Source organism: Trachinotus anak, unplaced genomic scaffold (genome assembly GCF_046630095.1).
Source record: "Trachinotus anak isolate AG129_WGS33_773 ecotype Australia unplaced genomic scaffold, CSIRO_AGI_Tana_v1 ptg000002l, whole genome shotgun sequence".
Taxonomy (NCBI): Eukaryota; Metazoa; Chordata; class Actinopteri; order Carangiformes; family Carangidae; genus Trachinotus; species Trachinotus anak.
The window spans coordinates 9254273-9270516 of NW_027273853.1; the positions used below are offsets into that span (position 1 = coordinate 9254273).

Genomic DNA, 16244 nt, shown 5'->3' on the forward strand with positions numbered 1-16244 from the left:
GGAAATGATGATGGGCATTTTTCACAGTTTTCTGACATTTTATTGATCAATTAATCGGTGAAAATAATCAGCAGATTAATCAATAATTAAAATAATTGTTAATTGCAGCCCAGATACCTTCACACCGTGATGGTCTTAGGCATGCGCCCATGCGAATACAGGAGGAAAAAAAGAAAGTGAAGGGAGCTCTTCAGGCCCCTGAGGTGCGTAACAACTTGCAGAGAATGACAGAGGTAAGCGGGCCTCTCCTGGGATGGAGGATTAGTGTGAACCATTACCTTAGCCTCGTGAATCACTGCTAATGGCTTCAGCGAGAGGGTAGTACAGAGGCAGGACACATTTAGATTGAGACTTCGAGTTCTGTAACACTCCACACTGCGGCATATTTCTCCTGTTAGTGCAGTACAGACAGGGCTCTGACAACGTACTGCAGAAGATGGCTTAAATCCCCCATCCCCCATGCCAAAATGAGCATACACCAGCAGATCCTTAAAAATTTATTGAAGTTAATGTTAGATGAAATCATAAGTGGTATAAGAAAAGAAACAACAAATAACCCTTGCATAGATCACAGACCATGCCTTTGTCATCATCTGACAAACTGAACACATTATAGCATAATCCTCAGTAAACACAACATGACAATGACGGCTGGATAACACAATCAGAGTTTGGTTTGCTTGTGGATGAAAAGAAGAGCAGAAGAGTTCAACATTCCTTTTGCAATTTGCCCCAAAACTTCCCTACTGGCAATTAAATGTGCGCTCTTGACAGAAAATACAAACTCATAGCCATCACGCTTCAAACACAAACAAGATCTTCTCATTGATAGTCACCTTTGGTGAGCGAGGTACACAATAATCCCATCATTTGATCCTGTTCAGAGCCTCCTCAGCAGGCAGAAAGCAGTCCAGTATTGAGACCTTTTAGCAAACAAGAATGCCTAAAAACCAATATGGTACAGAGGAGGATGTGTGGCACAGGCCCTGTTTAGACATGACAGGCAGGTTTCCCACAATGCAGTATCACTACAGTCTAGACTGAGATAAGAATGGACGAAATGTCACTTGAATGAGCGTTTCAGTCCTAGAATAGAGATAAAGTTTGAGAAACTAGCCCTTAATGTCCTTCCTAACATTCAGAGCCTAAGCAAGCACAACCTGGACATCACACACAGACGCTGAGTACAGCTCGGATACCCCACGTTGTTTCAGTGATGAGGTCAGCGCTAAGGTGCTTTTGAGAAATCCAGCAGACATGTTTCACAACAACTTCTGAACAGGGCCTTTTACACAAAGCCTTGGTGCAGATGAAAGCAAGGGTTTCTTTTTTAAAATGATGCAACTGTATTATAGTTGATCCACAGTTTGAAAGCAAAGCTCATGCAGTCTTCCATCGACCATGCAGTTTTTTGCGATCAGTAGATTTCTGTAGATACATTAAAGCAGTAGGTTCAGCAGTGAGGAAAATGTGAACATGGTGTTTAAATGAATCCTGTCTTTTTTTTTTTCTCTTGAAACCAAAAAGACAATCCTTTTTTTGTTTTTTGTTTTTTATAGTACACTTCTTGTCCATATCATTTAGTGTATAGCAATTGATCATAATACAGTAGTTTCATTATCATGGCTTGCCAGAGGAACATATTGTCTTTGATATTCCAGTATATGGCATGTTCTTCCTAAATCAGTCATGTTACAGTGCCACCAAAAAGAGAGGAAAATAAAAACACACATTAAAATTGTTTTTCATAGGTAATTGCAGTATATAGTGGTTACTTTTCTCTATCTTATTGTAGCTAAATTGCATTTTGTTCTCATGACATTTCGTGTTTTTTCTTTGTTACATTAAATTGTCTTTTTTTTTTTAGATCTTCTCACTTTTGTTTGCAGAAGCATAACACCTGACAGTAAGCAAAACAAATGAATATGTAAAAACAATTTAGGCACCTTCTCTGACTTTCACTCACACAGCTGATCAGTCCACTGAACTGATGATAGATCCTCTCTAAGTGCATTACGGGCTGTTCCTTTGGGACTGTGTTATAAGGTTCAGCCTTTGTTCCTGACTGCAAAACAACTTGAGTCCAACCTGGATGGTTAATGGGGACTGCCACTATTACAAAGCCTACATTTGGATTTTTTTTTTCACGGGTTTCTCTCAACAAAATGTCAGCCTCTACATTTGACCCCACTGACCCTACAAAACCACAGAACAGAGGGTAAGAGGTTGGTACATAAACAGCCCTGTTGTGAGTATCTGTCAAGTGATCGCAGTTGCACTGACATTCAAAATAGATTTGTTTTTCTTTGTTTTGTTTTGTTTTTTTTACAAAAAAACATCTAAGAAACAGGTTTTCTGTTATTCTATTGCTGTTCAGAATGCATGTTTCTGTTGGGTAATTGAATGCATAGCACCATCCATACATGCCCTCACAGCGAGAGTAGCAACAGCACTGCTAATGTGAGGGGTATCATTTGTATTTTCTTCACCTCACGTTGAACTGTTGCATGCAGGACATGTTACACACATCACTACTTTCAAGCATCAGTCATTGAAGAAACTCGTGACCAAAGCGAACAATTTCCTGATAGCTGCATTTATGAGACGACTAGAATTTCCTTGTATCATCCTACATATGGTATTAAATATATGGTATTGGGTATTATTGGCATCCTTCTGTACAAGAAACCCCATACAAGTTGAAGATCCCTGACACAAATATGTGTCTTTTTTGCTCTCATGATAAGTTACTGACATCTATCAAGGCTCTTGTATATTTACCTCACTTGAGGCAGACACTCTTCAGCAGTACAGTACAAAGATCAGTTCCAAATAAAATAACAAACAGTGCCCTAAACTAACCAACCAGCCACCAATAACAAAACGCTTAGGAACAAGAATCATAGAATGGAAAAAACCTTGTCCGAAACATTCAATGAAGGCTTCAGCTTCACAGATAACATGTGATGGTAACAAGACAACAAGGGTAGTCCTGTACTAGCACCACAAAGGATAGCCATTGCACCAACAGAAACAACTGTGACATTCAAGTAACACTGCAGTGGAGCTTTTTTTCACAGGACCTTGTCAGGAGAGTGCTAAATTAAAAAAAAAAAAAAAATAGCATACAGTACAAAATCTTACCATCGTTTGAATGAATTCATCTTTATACTGAGTGTAGATTGATGTACAGTAGCTTGAGATTTTCAAGTAGTCATTACAATTTGTCCCAGTCTCTCTATCTGCAGTTAGCCTGTCTGGGACAATGTGCTGAGAAACAATGCATTAGATATGAGCGAGCACAGTGAAAAACAAACGAGCAGAAATGGTTCAAGCAACAGAACAAAATGATTGTGCAAAAAAACGGGCTGCACTTTGGTGTGCGTCATAATGCCCAAGGATTGCAGTATGACAAATTCAAAGACTATATCAAACTTCTCTGCTCTCTCCTACACACATGCTGAAACACATTAACGTGTGCTTCTGTGACACAACAGTAACTTTATATACCATTGTTTCAAAGAAACATAACATATAAAACAGTCAACCTCATCCTATTAGGAGAGTCAAGCAATCTCTAAAAACTCTCCATAAATGAATGTTCTGATTGTGCGTAGCTTTAAGTGAACGAAAGGAGCGGGATTCTGGTACACTATTTGTCCTAAGTGCTTGTGTAAAGGCTATGTTTTGGGACTCTCACATTCAATATTGCATGACTGCAGTTTACACTTAAGGTTCCATTTTGCATTATGGTATAGGAAGCCCTGCATTGAAGCTTGCAGCTCTGCAGCAAGTTTGCAATGACCTCACTGAGGTAGAGACCCTGAAAGGATGCATGGTGCACGAACGAAAACAACAGACATAAATAAAATATGTTGAAAACCAATGAATATTCCCTTTTGGAGTGGCTTGGTAAACATGCAGAGTACAATACATTGCTGCTTAAGGACATAATTAAGTGCATGAAAACTGGGTTGTGCATGACGGCCATGGATCATTTCTTTTGTTTGTTTGTTTTTTTTTTGACCACAATCATCTGCTATTTCAGTCTTGCTTATCTGGCATCATTAACATCATAACCAACTGTGTGTCAACACTAAAACAGAAGGTAAACCAGCTCTGCTCAACCTCACAAATACCACTGTACACAGAGGCACTTTCACTGGTCCTGTTGGTGAAAGGGATAAAGGCACTAGCAACTAATGTCAGAATAATTCTTTGTGATATGAAGTGTAATTTGGTAATGATCTTTTTCAGTGGATTCCAGAACAAAATGTACTAAGATCTGACATGGAGATGGAAGCATGACTAACAATATGTTAACTTTTCTTGTTCAAAGAAGGTCCATGCACTGCACTATTGACGTAATACTGTAATTGGTGCTTATTATGATTATATGCATTTTTGATAATATTTATTCAGTTTCCTTGTCTACTTTTAAATTAGAAACTCTGCATCCTCAAGGTGGGTTTGGATATATTTGATCGCAATTCAGAAACATCCAGAATTTGATTTCCTTAGTTTCCCTGACATTAGGGCACTGCAGAGTGCCTGAATTGCAACAAGCTGTATACTCATGTCATGCATTAAATATACCAGGATACAAAAGTACCTTAGTCAGTAGACCATAATGCAGGTTACTTTTTTTCATGCTATGATCTCATTTATGTACTGTTCCCTTAAGATTTAACATTCAATTTCTATACTTCTAAATGATTAGCATTTCAAATTAAAAACTCATCCAGTGCACTCAGTATGAAAACAGATGAGAAGGGGGGGATGGAGGCAGATATTCAAAAGAACATCCTTTCCATTACGTGAGATATGTCTCATGCATGCCAATATCAAAATGGAAAGTCTCTAATCATGCTTGTGTGAAGCTCACTTTATCATTGTGCTGTGTTGCATCTAAAGGGCATGGCATTGAATCACTTGGTGATATCACAATTACAGCATCTGCTGGAAAACAGCAGCATTGCGGATGTCCATGAAGCGAGTAGATCACCATCTGTTTACATCCAAACAAGAGAGATCAGTCTTCCTCCTATAAGGTGCTTTGCTGAATAGTAGATCCTTTGTAGGGAGAGAGGAGAGAGGAGGGGGGGTGTCACCTAACTTCCTGGCGCTTACCACTTGGCTGCAGATGCTTGCATGTCTCTGCAGACTTTTCTGGTGCATTGTGCAACTTGCTGAAATGTTATCTGTACTCCATGCATAAGATTTTAATTATCACACCGTCGTCCGATAAGACAGTGTGTGCTCTGCATCCTCCAGGGAGCCACGTATATGTGTAGTAGTCAATGTTTTCTTTTTGATATAACTATATATGTGTAGGATCAGAAGAATTAATTATTCTATCTACCTGTCATATACTCTAACAGCTTTGTTTTTTCTGTTTCCTTTCTATATAGCTGAGCATAGTTGTAGGCCTAATGCCATAGAGCGCTTTGAGGAGGTAAATGAAGCATTCCTAACTGATGGTCTACTCCACATATGACAGTCCCATAGAGATCCCAAAGTTCCTAACAAGTGTCTAAACATCTGTGAGCAGCTTGCTTTTATTTACACAGTTTTGGTTGGCTATAGTGCAATTGCCAGTTCTGAGGTTTGCCTCCCTAAAGTTGTCGATGCTATTGTTTATGTCTCCATCAATCTCCATGTACTCTGACTTGCTGACGGTGGATGAACTACGGCGACTGGAGTTGGTTTCAGAAGGGATGTTGGGATTGCTGACGTTGAGCAGCTGGGCCTGCTCTTCTCCCTCAGTCTCCCTGTGGTAGAAGTAGTTGAAGTTGGACACAATGACAGGCACTGGGAGTGCAATTGTCAACACTCCAGCGATGGCGCACAGAGATCCTACAATCTTGCCTCCTATAGTGACTGGGACCATGTCCCCATAGCCCACAGTTGTCATAGACACAACAGCCCACCAAAATGCATCCGGGATGCTGCCAAAGTAGGATCCTTGCTCCTCTGCCTCAGCAAAGTAGACAGCACTGGAGAACAAGATGACTCCAATGAAGAGAAAGAAGATCAGCAACCCCAGCTCTCGCATGCTGGCCTTGAGGGTCTGCCCCAAAATCTGAAGTCCTTTGGAGTGTCGTGACAGCTTGAAGATCCTAAACACCCTGACCAGACGGATCACCCTGAGTATGGCCAGAGATGTTGCCTGCTCCCCCACTCCCTCATTGTCTGGGTCTTCAGCCAGCTCAGTGCCAAGTGTAATGAAGTAAGGTATGATAGCCACTATGTCAATCATGTTCATCATGTTCTTGAAGAAGGCCGGTTTACTTGGGCATGCCAGAAAGCGTACTATCAACTCAAAGGAGAACCAGATTATACAGAGTGTCTCAATGACAAAGAAGGGGTCAGTGAGAATATTTGGCTTGTAATAAATAGTAGAGTTCCCCACTACCCGACTTGTTGGGTCCTCTTTCAGCTGTGGTAAAGTCTCTAAACAAAATATGACTATTGAAATCAGGATCACCATCACAGACACAATGGCAATCCCTCTGGCGGTGCCAGAGCTTTCTGGATGCTCGAAGAGGAGCCAAATCTGACGCTGGAACTCCTTCTCGGGTAAAGGGCGCTCTTCCTCCCTGATGAAACCCTCATCCTCACGAAACTTCTCCATTGCGTCCACTCCCAGTTCGTAGAACTTGATTTCTTCCGAAAACATATCCAAAGGGACATTCACTGGTCTTCTCAGCCGACCCCCAGACTGGTAGTAGTAGAGGATGGCATCAAAGCTGGGGCGGTTTCTGTCAAAGAAGTACTCGTTTCTCAGAGGGTCAAAGTACCGCATCCGCTTTTTGGGGTTGCCCAGCAACGTCTCTGGAAACTGGGAGAGAGTTTTCAATTGCGTCTCAAACCGGAGACCGGCTATATTGATGACCACCCTTTCGCAGCATTCGTGGTCATTGTGGTCTGGAGGATAGGTGTCCTGAGGGTGGCCAGGGACAGCCGAGGTCTCGTCCATGTTATCTCCTGCTACAACGGTCATTTTGGGAAAAGGAGGAGGTGGAAGAGGAAGAGGAGAAGGAGAAGGAGGAGGAGTAGGAGGAGGAGGAGGAGTTGTGTTGGGATGTCGGTTAGTCTGACTGAACAGGCATTCAGGTTCGGGGGAAATTTTCCACTCCTCAGCTTCCCACACCCCTTAAATTGTTGGAGACGTCCCCTGATATGAGGGGGCTGGTTGGCTGCTTTGCCTCAGTGCGGCTCCACTGCGGTTCTCGCTGACTTGACCATTGCTGCTCTCCAGTGCATCTGCTGCTGTTGTTACTACTGCCTCTGTCACCGAGAGAGAGAGAGAGAGAGAGAGAGAAGAGAGAAGAGAGAGAGGGAGAGGGAGGAAATAATAGGATCAAACTGCCAAGATATTTGCTGGCTCAGCATTTTCTGCAGTTTGTTTATTTATTTATTTACTTCTCTCAGCACGCAATCAGTGCAATTATCTGATGGTAAAGGTAAAAAAACTATTATCCCAAGGAGGAATTTCTCTGATATTTCTACAGCACAGGCATTTATATCTCTGTAGTCCTCATTTGAGAGTTTATGATGATCGTCCTCTAATATGTGGTGTTTTCTACATTCTCTTAAAAATCCTATAAGTAATTCAATAGGCATTGTGTCTCCTGATCCCGTTACACTCCCATGACATGTCTATACGGATTTTCACTTTAGTTTGTCATCGAATTGCAGTGTTTCTATGTCTTAAAGGAGGCTGGCAGTGATTTATCCTACGCCACTTTCTCCAGCCTGAATTATGATGTGACGCATAACATTTGATACTGATATTATAGCAACTGATGTTTCTACATGTACTCTGTCTGTAGGCCTAATGCGGGGCAAAATAGGTACAGTCCAACCCTAAGAAAGAGAGAAAACAATACAGCAGTAGTGTTTTATCTTTACATTAACAAAATCTGTCGATAAAAAAAAAAGAATTGAACAGATATCTGTTGTATAAGTCAGCATTTTCGAGGCTTACCGTGGGTTGATCTTGAAAGGTCTTGAATGCGTCTTATCCTCGAGTAAAATCATCCAACAGCAGGGCACCAGTGGGTGTTATGTGGCAACTTTACATTGCACCTACTAAAAAAAAAAAACAGCCTAGAGCCTTACTGTGCTCATCACCATCCCAACTGTGTCCGTCACAATCAAAGTGCCCCCAGACAGGGCTAAATGTCTGTAGATGGTGAAGCAAGACCAGATAAAACACGGCGGAAAGCAGGTGAGTCAAGTGAGGAAAGCCTGAGGTGGAGATGGGGCGAAAAGAGAGGATCGCAAAGCCGCAGCGTCGGTAGTTGCCTGCGCGGCGGCACGGTGGTGTGAACAGCCTACAGTACCGCAGGAGAAAATCTTGCGCTGCAGTTCAGGGGGGGAGATACATTAAGGGGGCAACAAGCGAGCCCGTGACATTTCCAGACATCACTGCATCAGCAGAAATCTGCTGCTTTTTGCGAGTAGACAAGATGATGGGCTCAGTATGTTTCAGAACGGCTCGGAGAGTAGAACTGGGGGGGAAAAAAAAAAAAAAAAAAAAAAAAGAAAAGAAAGAAAAAATCAAAATGGACAGTGGGAGAGACAGTCGAGTGCTGCGGCGAGGTCCGAGTGTTTGCTCGACAATGTCAAGCATGTTCTGCTGTGCATTTTACATGCGAGTGCAGGGGAGGTGAGGGAAGAGAGGGGGGGGGGGGGGGGAGCAGCAGCAGCAGCAGCGGCAGCAGCAGGAGGAGGAGGAGGAGGAGGAGTTGGAGGGTTTCGACGCAATGCAGACCGGCTCTACTAAAGCACGCCGCCAGAAGTTCTCCATACACACCACAAAAACAAGAGCGCTTGTGTGCCAGCACTGGCGCAATTCCACTGCAAAGAAGGACATTTGGTGACAAAATCTCTCAATCCACACTGTGTAGCGGCTCAGAGGATCTCTGGTTTAGCAACTAGCCGATCATCAATTGGTGAGAGATTAGAACAATTACCTTTCCGTCCCAACACCCCTGGATTTAAGGATTGGCCTGTATGGGGTTAGTCGGATGCGTCAAGAATCGATGTGCGATAGACTATCTGAGCGTTTGTGAGACCAAATCTGTTTTTGTGCTTTATTTCCATCATTTTACTCATGAGCAGAAACATAAAATCTCCAACCGTGTGTTCGCAGAGCAGCCTGTATGTGTAGGCATCATGTCTAGGACCTGATACTTTGTGATACTAACTATATTATAACATCGTCCCAATGCACATTCATTGCTACATTTGGCCGCAGGAGCCAGGACGGTATGAGACGCACGGCGGGACTAACTTCGTGTTTAGTGGACTGACGCTCTGCAGAGGCCGCGGGATCCGTGTCAGCACCACGGACAGCGCAGATGATTCGGTCACAAACCACAAATCCCCCAATCAAATCACACATGAACACAGGCTCAAGTGACTACAATAAAACATCAGAACATATAACAAGTTGTATTTGTCCGTTGCTGAACTGTATGTGGGCGCAGTGGTTGATTGTGAGCTAAAAACAGTGAGGGGCAGAGCGGGACCGACTCAAAACAACTGTTGTCTGACTTTCTAAAAACACATTCAACGCAAAACCATGTTATTGGAACCCTGTCCAATTTGTTAAAACGAGCCTCCAGCCAAACCCCCCCCCCCCCCCCTTCATTTATCACTATAGCATTTTATTAACTTCATTGCTTTTTAGGCAAGACAGCTTTGCCTCAGTGCCTTTTCCCCCCCCATCATTCAGCACCAACAGAGATCTAGTGTATTGAACTAATTAATGGGATTGAATTTGAAATTCTTACACAAATGACTTGCTGTTGCCTTCTCTGATCTCTGAGTCTGATCAGTGTAACTCTGAGAATGAAAACATAACGAGTAGTATGTTTTCTGATTCGTAATTTATTTATAAAAAGGATTAAGTTAAGTTCACATACATGTTTAAATTAGAAAAATAAATATTTTATTACATTTTAAATTCACAATGAATTCATGTCATGCAGAAATTGCACTATAATGCTTTTGGCTATGTTGTTTACAGCGAGCTGCAATGCAATCTGAATGTTTATAACAACACAGAGGTAAGTTGCTTTTCCAACTTTGCATTATAAGCTCCATAAGAAAGGGGTGGGGTGGGGTGGGGTGGGGTGGGGGGTTGGGGGGGGTTCAGATTTACAAAAACGCAGTATGTACACAAGGCTTTTTATACAAGGAAAGCGTGGTCATTTACAAAGCCTAAACAAAAGAATGTTGTTTTTCTACTGATGATACAAAGTGTCCATAACAAACAATGCGCTTCCACCGTGAGGTCTCTGTAGGCTACATCACTGGCAATGCAAGAATAATCCGTGAGTAAGTGATCCAATAGTTTGGAGAGGAAGAGAATGCCACACTTTGTGTTTTGTTGGGACTCTGAGGGAACAACGAGCTTCGCTTAATCGTCTGCCTCCTGCAAGTAAGCAGAAAACAAAAACTCACTGTGTTAACATTAGGAGGTGAGAGAAAGCAGTCAGGCATCTGGTGAGCTTAGTCCACCATCGCAAGCATCCGGGTACATATTGAGTCAAAGAGCACGGTGTCAGGGGCTTAAGGCAAAATCAGTCAGGACTAGCTGCAACAGTGTTAATTGTTCTTTTTACACACTGTACTTCCTGAGCACGAGAGTTGTTTGCAGGAGTATTTACCATCCACAGAGTGGCGCTCCCAGCTCACTTATTCTGTCTCCTGGAAGTCTTTTACAAGCTCCATGAAGATTAAGCCAGAGATGTTTTCTCCTATCCCTCATAATTACTATTATTATTTTCAATTATTATTATTAGCATTTTCAGAATTGCGAGACATGTTATTTTTAGACAAACAAAAATGCTTTTCGCTACCACGTGTATGGTTTTTGAAACCTGTGTTTTTATTGTGAAGCGCTTTGAGCTGCGTTGTTTCCATAAAACGATGCTATATACATTAAGTTCATTCATTCATTCAATCAGTCAGTCAGGCATTCATTCCCATGATTACCAGATGTGTATCTTTTAATTGTGGGTCACTGATTTCATTATTATGAAAAACAGGTAAACCTGAGAGTAGTATCCTGAGTGTTGTAGCCTCGATTAAAGCAGCAATCTGCAAATCGACATAGGGGCAAAAAATAAAAATAAAAAAGCCACTACACGATTACTTCTATTAGAAATGGCAACAGGAGCAAAGTTTACAAAATTTACCCGCCTCAAACTTTTTTGCAAAGTAGGTTTGCATGATGTCCAACTGTGTGTCTGTGTGACGCCATGCTGCACGACAGCCCCAGCCTCTGGTGTTTACGCAGGGCAACACGTTCAGCGCACACACATCAACACGAGCCAAACATGTGCCAGGCAGCTCATGGCTACAGCCACCTCACACACACACACACACACACACACACACACACACACACACACACATACACACACACACACACACACACATATGGCTGGTATAAAAAAGATGATTTTCTCGGTCTATGTGTCTGTGTCGCTAGCTCGCCGTGCGCTCCGGTGCGGTTGGCTTGTGCGTCACTGGTGCTTTGACGCACGGCTGAGCTGTATCGAAGGCTTTGGCACTATAAAACGAGACGTGGTTTGTGTTGCCATTTCTTCGTGGGTAAACAAAGAAAAACCGCCTTCCCCTGTCAGCTATGGAGTTTTTTTGATCCTATGGGTCCATTATGCTGATGTAACTGCTGTATATCTAACATCCCATGCGTTGTATTGTGTGCCGCAGGGGTTCCCAAATGTGTTTCTTTAAGGGATACCGAGTATAACGCTGCAGTCCTCCGCTTCCCACGTGTTGTTTTTCTACTAGTGGCCACTGTAGCAGCGGGAGGAATGATTTTCTCATGTGGTGAATTAAGTTGGAGTGAAATTAAACCAAACTCCCTCATTTTAGTGCGAATTGTAAAATGACTATCTGTGTCTCCGCGTTTGGGAACCACTGTATACAATGTGCGTGAAACACCTGCAGCAGTCGACATGGAGATGCCTTAACTGCATGTCCACTGGAAGACAACTCACCAGGAAAAACAACCCATCTTCTTTATACATCTGTCAGTTTCCCCGTGTATGTCTCCAGTTGGTTTAGGTTTGGATATGTCAGAGTTTCAAGGTCGTCGCTTTCCTGATAGGACTCAGTTTTGGAGAGCGACTGGTTGCTCTTCTTTGAATCGGAGTCATTAAAGGAGGGTTGGTCCTGCTGCCCGCAGGTCACATGTACATACTGAACATTTTCCTCCTCCTCATTCTCTCTGTGGTAGAAATAATTGAAATTGGACACTATAACAGGGACCGGTAAAGCTATGGTGAGTACTCCGGCGATGGCGCACAAAGACCCAACGAATTTCCCCCAAATGGTGGAAGGACACATGTCTCCATAACCAACTGTGGTCATTGTCACCACAGCCCACCAAAACGCATCAGGTATACTCGAAAATCCAGACTCGGGGTCTTCTGCTTCTGCAAAATAAACTGAACTGGAGAATAAAATCACTCCGATGAGCAGGAAGAAAATGAGCAGTCCCAGCTCCCTGAGGCTTGCGTGAAGCGTTTGGCCGAGAATCTGGAGACCCTTGGAGTGCCTGGAGAGTTTAAAAATCCTAAAAACACGGACCAGACGGATGACCCTGAGTATGGCCAAAGACGCAGCTTGCTGACTGCTGCCCTGATGCTCTGCAAGATCAAGGCCCAGGGTGATGAAATATGGAGCTATAGCCACAACATCGATCAGGTTCATGATGTTTTTAAAGAAAGCCGCTTTACTTGGACACGAGAGAAACCTCATGGTGAATTCAAAAGAGAACCACACAATGCAGAGTGTCTCCACCATGAAAAATGGATCTGTGAATGGGCTGGGCGCTTTGCCGGGAGCACTTCCATTGACTTGGTTGTCCAGGACTGGAGGGACTTCTCTGAACTCGGGTAGCGTCTCCAAACAGAATATAACAATGGATATCAAAATAACCATAACTGATACAATGGCAATGATTCGCGCAGGCCCTGAACTCTCTGGATACTCAAACAGGAGCCATAACTGGCGTTGAAACTCGTTGGTAGGCAGCGGGCGGTCCTCCTCCCTCGCCATGCCCTCATCTTCTCGGAAAAGCTCTATAGCCTCTTCCTCAAGTTCATAAAACTTTATTTCTTCCAGGAAAATATCCACTGGTACACTCACGGGCCGCCGCAGACGCCCTCCTGACTGGTAATAGTAGAGAATGGCATCAAAGCTCGGCCTGTTCCTGTCAAAGAAGTATTCATTTCTCAGCGGGTCAAAGAAACGCATCCTTTTACGCGGGTCTCCCAGAAGCGTGGTCGGGAACCGGGAGAGCGTCTTTAACTGCGTCTCAAAACGCAGGCCAGAGATGTTGATGACAACCCTCTCGCTGCACTCCTGGTCCGCTGGCTCCAAGTCAGCAGCATCTTGCAACAAAGGAGTAACGACCACAGCCTCGTCGTGGTTCTCCTGGGACACCACAGTCATCTTTTTTACCCCTCCTAGGGTAAATCCGTCACTCACCTCCTTGGTGCCTTCCTCTTGCCCTTTAGCCCGTGGGTCCTCCCAACTCTCTTTCTCATGCAGCCGCCTGAGATTCAGGCAAAGTCCTTTTTTTTTTTTTTTTTTTTTTTTGCTGCTCCCAAGGTCCCAAAAGTTTTATTCGTTAATATCCAGAATCGTTGTGTTGTTGTTGATTTACACCGTCCTTTTGTCAGATTAGTGCCTCTGAACTGTCAACTTTCAACGGTGCAGACACATCTCCACTTGCATAAGCTATACCGATGGCTAGAGATGGCTATCATATTCACACCATTTTAAACTCCAAAGCCCTCCCCAAGTTGGAAGACCAGATGACACTTGCTGCTGCTGCTGTCCCTCTCACACTCACCCACTTCACTGTAGCGGTGCAGAGATATCCAAGTAAACATGTAGCCTTACAAATGTAATCTTTTTTCATTTGGTTTAATGTTTTTTTTTTTTTTAAATATCCCATACCCAAGTCCTTATTATTGTTTTTGTTGAGAGCAATATCCAGTATGTTTTCAGATCCAGAGTCTACTCAAAAATGGAGTCTCTCACCCAGCAGGTCCCTCATTCATGAAATCATGGGGCTATTCTTATCACAAGGGGAACCTCCAGGACCCAGCCCGTGTCTACTTTGGGTCACAGCCCACAGTTTTAGAAACTGCGAGATAAATACATCTAGCTTGTTAGGTGTAGTGATGTTTGTTTTCTCTGCTGCTACATATTAAATGTGTCTTGAAATAAATAAGATGAAATAGCTTGAATGCTTCGAAGCACAGAGACCCATATAACCAGGGGCCCTCCTGGACCCAGCCAGTGGAAACTGCTGGCTTGACTGACACTTGAGTAGCCAGAGAGGATAGCGTCTTCAGGAAGTCTCAGCCAAAATAACATTCACCGTTCATTGCACTTAAAGGGCTCAATTGTACAACTTGGAACACGGGGACCCCCAGAATACAAGTGACCTGGGCTTAGGGTCACTGAGGAGTTAAAAAAAAAAACACAAAAAAAAAACAGCTGCAAGTACTTCCAGTCTTATTAGTCTCTGCAGTTAGGATTAAACTGAAGGTGTTAAAAGTTTACTTCTCTCACATTAGAGTTTCATTTTTCTTCTACTCCTCAGATTGAATGATAAAAAGTTAAGAAGATGTGGCCCTAGTTTACAGTGTGAAGTTATATGTGCACTGCAGCATTGTGGTCTATTTATAGCTCAGTTCTTTTCCACTTTCATTGCCTTCATAAAGCTGTATCAGTTATATCACTCACAGCAGTTGTAGACATTGGACCACAACAATAATAGCACAGGGGTGCTAATCAGTGTTACTAAAACTAGCCTGGACGGTTTGAATTATTATGTAGACGTAGGCGGTCTTTGGTGGGTATAGCATACCATCAAAAAACTTTTATGTCAGAGAGGTTTTTTTTTTTTTTTTTGTTTTTTTTTGAAAGTCAGGTTAATATGCATAGGTTCCCACAGGACAACAATTTTAAGGGGTCTTTCCATTACTGAACAAAGGGTTGGATTTCAGAGTCAAATGTCAGTGTCAGGACACGGTGCCGCCTGCTGCTAATTTGTTAGCATATAGCGTTCACCAAATGACTGTCTGGGTCAGGCCAAGATGTAAGGCCTTGACCGTATCCAAGGAAACAAACAATAACAAACAAGCTGAGGAATGAACGCATGACTTTTATCAGTCAAAGCAGAAGAAAAGAACACAAGGAACTTCAGATCGGTCATTCAGCCAGGATCTTCAGGCCTCTATCTGTCACCTTTAGTTTTTCAAATTTTTCATAATTTTTCAAAATTCAGGGGTGGTTTTTAATCTCATCTTCGTAGCTACAACAACATTAATATGGCACAATGTTCATATTATCTTGTTTGATTATTTAATAACAGCATAGAAACATTTACTCTCTTGCTATGAGAGTGTTTCTACCATCCTTACATTAATGTGGAGACACTGTATGTAGATATATAAGCATGTACATGCATACTTAACAGTGACTGCATGTAATGAGACATAGCCTGGGAGACACATGTCCTGAAGCCAGCAGGGTGCATGAATGCTGACAGCGAGGAACCTCCCATCGTTATTAATGGTTCGACCTATGAATGCAGGACACCCCCATGGTAACAAGATACTGTGGATTCACCCACAGCAAGAAAAACATCTGCTTTCTCACCATTCTCCAGGAAAAAAAAAATCATTTTGAGAAAATCAATTGTCTTGACTGACTGAATATTATCAGGATTTGTGATAATATTACAATAAACAAAACTATCAGTATAGACAAAAAAACTCTAATTGTCACAGTAGCATGAGATCCATCATAACTGTATGAGTTGACTGAATAATACAAAGTCATGATATCAATAAAATAATTAATTATAATATGAAAATTGTTCTAAAAATAAATCATTATCACAATGCTCTGAAATTCTGAAACAAAATAACTTTATTTCTTTAAAAGAGGCCAGTCTTTAATACCATTTTGATCAAGTGCACTTCATCCTCTGAAGCTGGTCTTTTTCTAAATATAGACAGGATGAGTTTCCTTCCTAACCCATTACAGACGTGAGGTAATCACAGGACCAACTTGTGTCAGTGACTCCCCTTGGCTTTCACCTCCTTCCGAACCCCAGGCCAAGTATTTACAAAGTGTGTGTGTATTTCTGTAAGTGTGTATCCGGCATTGCTATTAGT

At 42.5% G+C, this 16244-nt stretch overlaps 2 protein-coding genes across 2 annotated transcripts; both read right to left on the reverse strand.

Annotated features, from left to right (window-relative positions):
• Nucleotides 1–484: 484 nt before the first annotated feature.
• On the reverse strand, nt 485–9745 carry LOC139630793 (potassium voltage-gated channel subfamily A member 1-like). Its single transcript, XM_071494518.1, has 2 exons — nt 7991–9745; nt 485–7290 (listed from the first exon to the last, which is right to left on the reverse strand). The coding sequence occupies exon 2, from the start codon at nt 7001–7003 to the stop codon at nt 5534–5536; it is 1470 nt and encodes a 489-aa protein (XP_071350619.1). The 5' UTR covers nt 7004–7290; nt 7991–9745; the 3' UTR covers nt 485–5533.
• A 135-nt stretch (nt 9746–9880) lies between these two features.
• LOC139630801 (shaker-related potassium channel tsha2-like) lies at nt 9881–13538 on the reverse strand. The gene is made up of 2 exons (XM_071494530.1): nt 12042–13538; nt 9881–10447 (listed from the first exon to the last, which is right to left on the reverse strand). The coding sequence occupies exon 1, from the start codon at nt 13498–13500 to the stop codon at nt 12064–12066; it is 1437 nt and encodes a 478-aa protein (XP_071350631.1). The 5' UTR covers nt 13501–13538; the 3' UTR covers nt 9881–10447; nt 12042–12063.
• Between the last annotated feature and the right edge of the window lie 2706 nt (nt 13539–16244).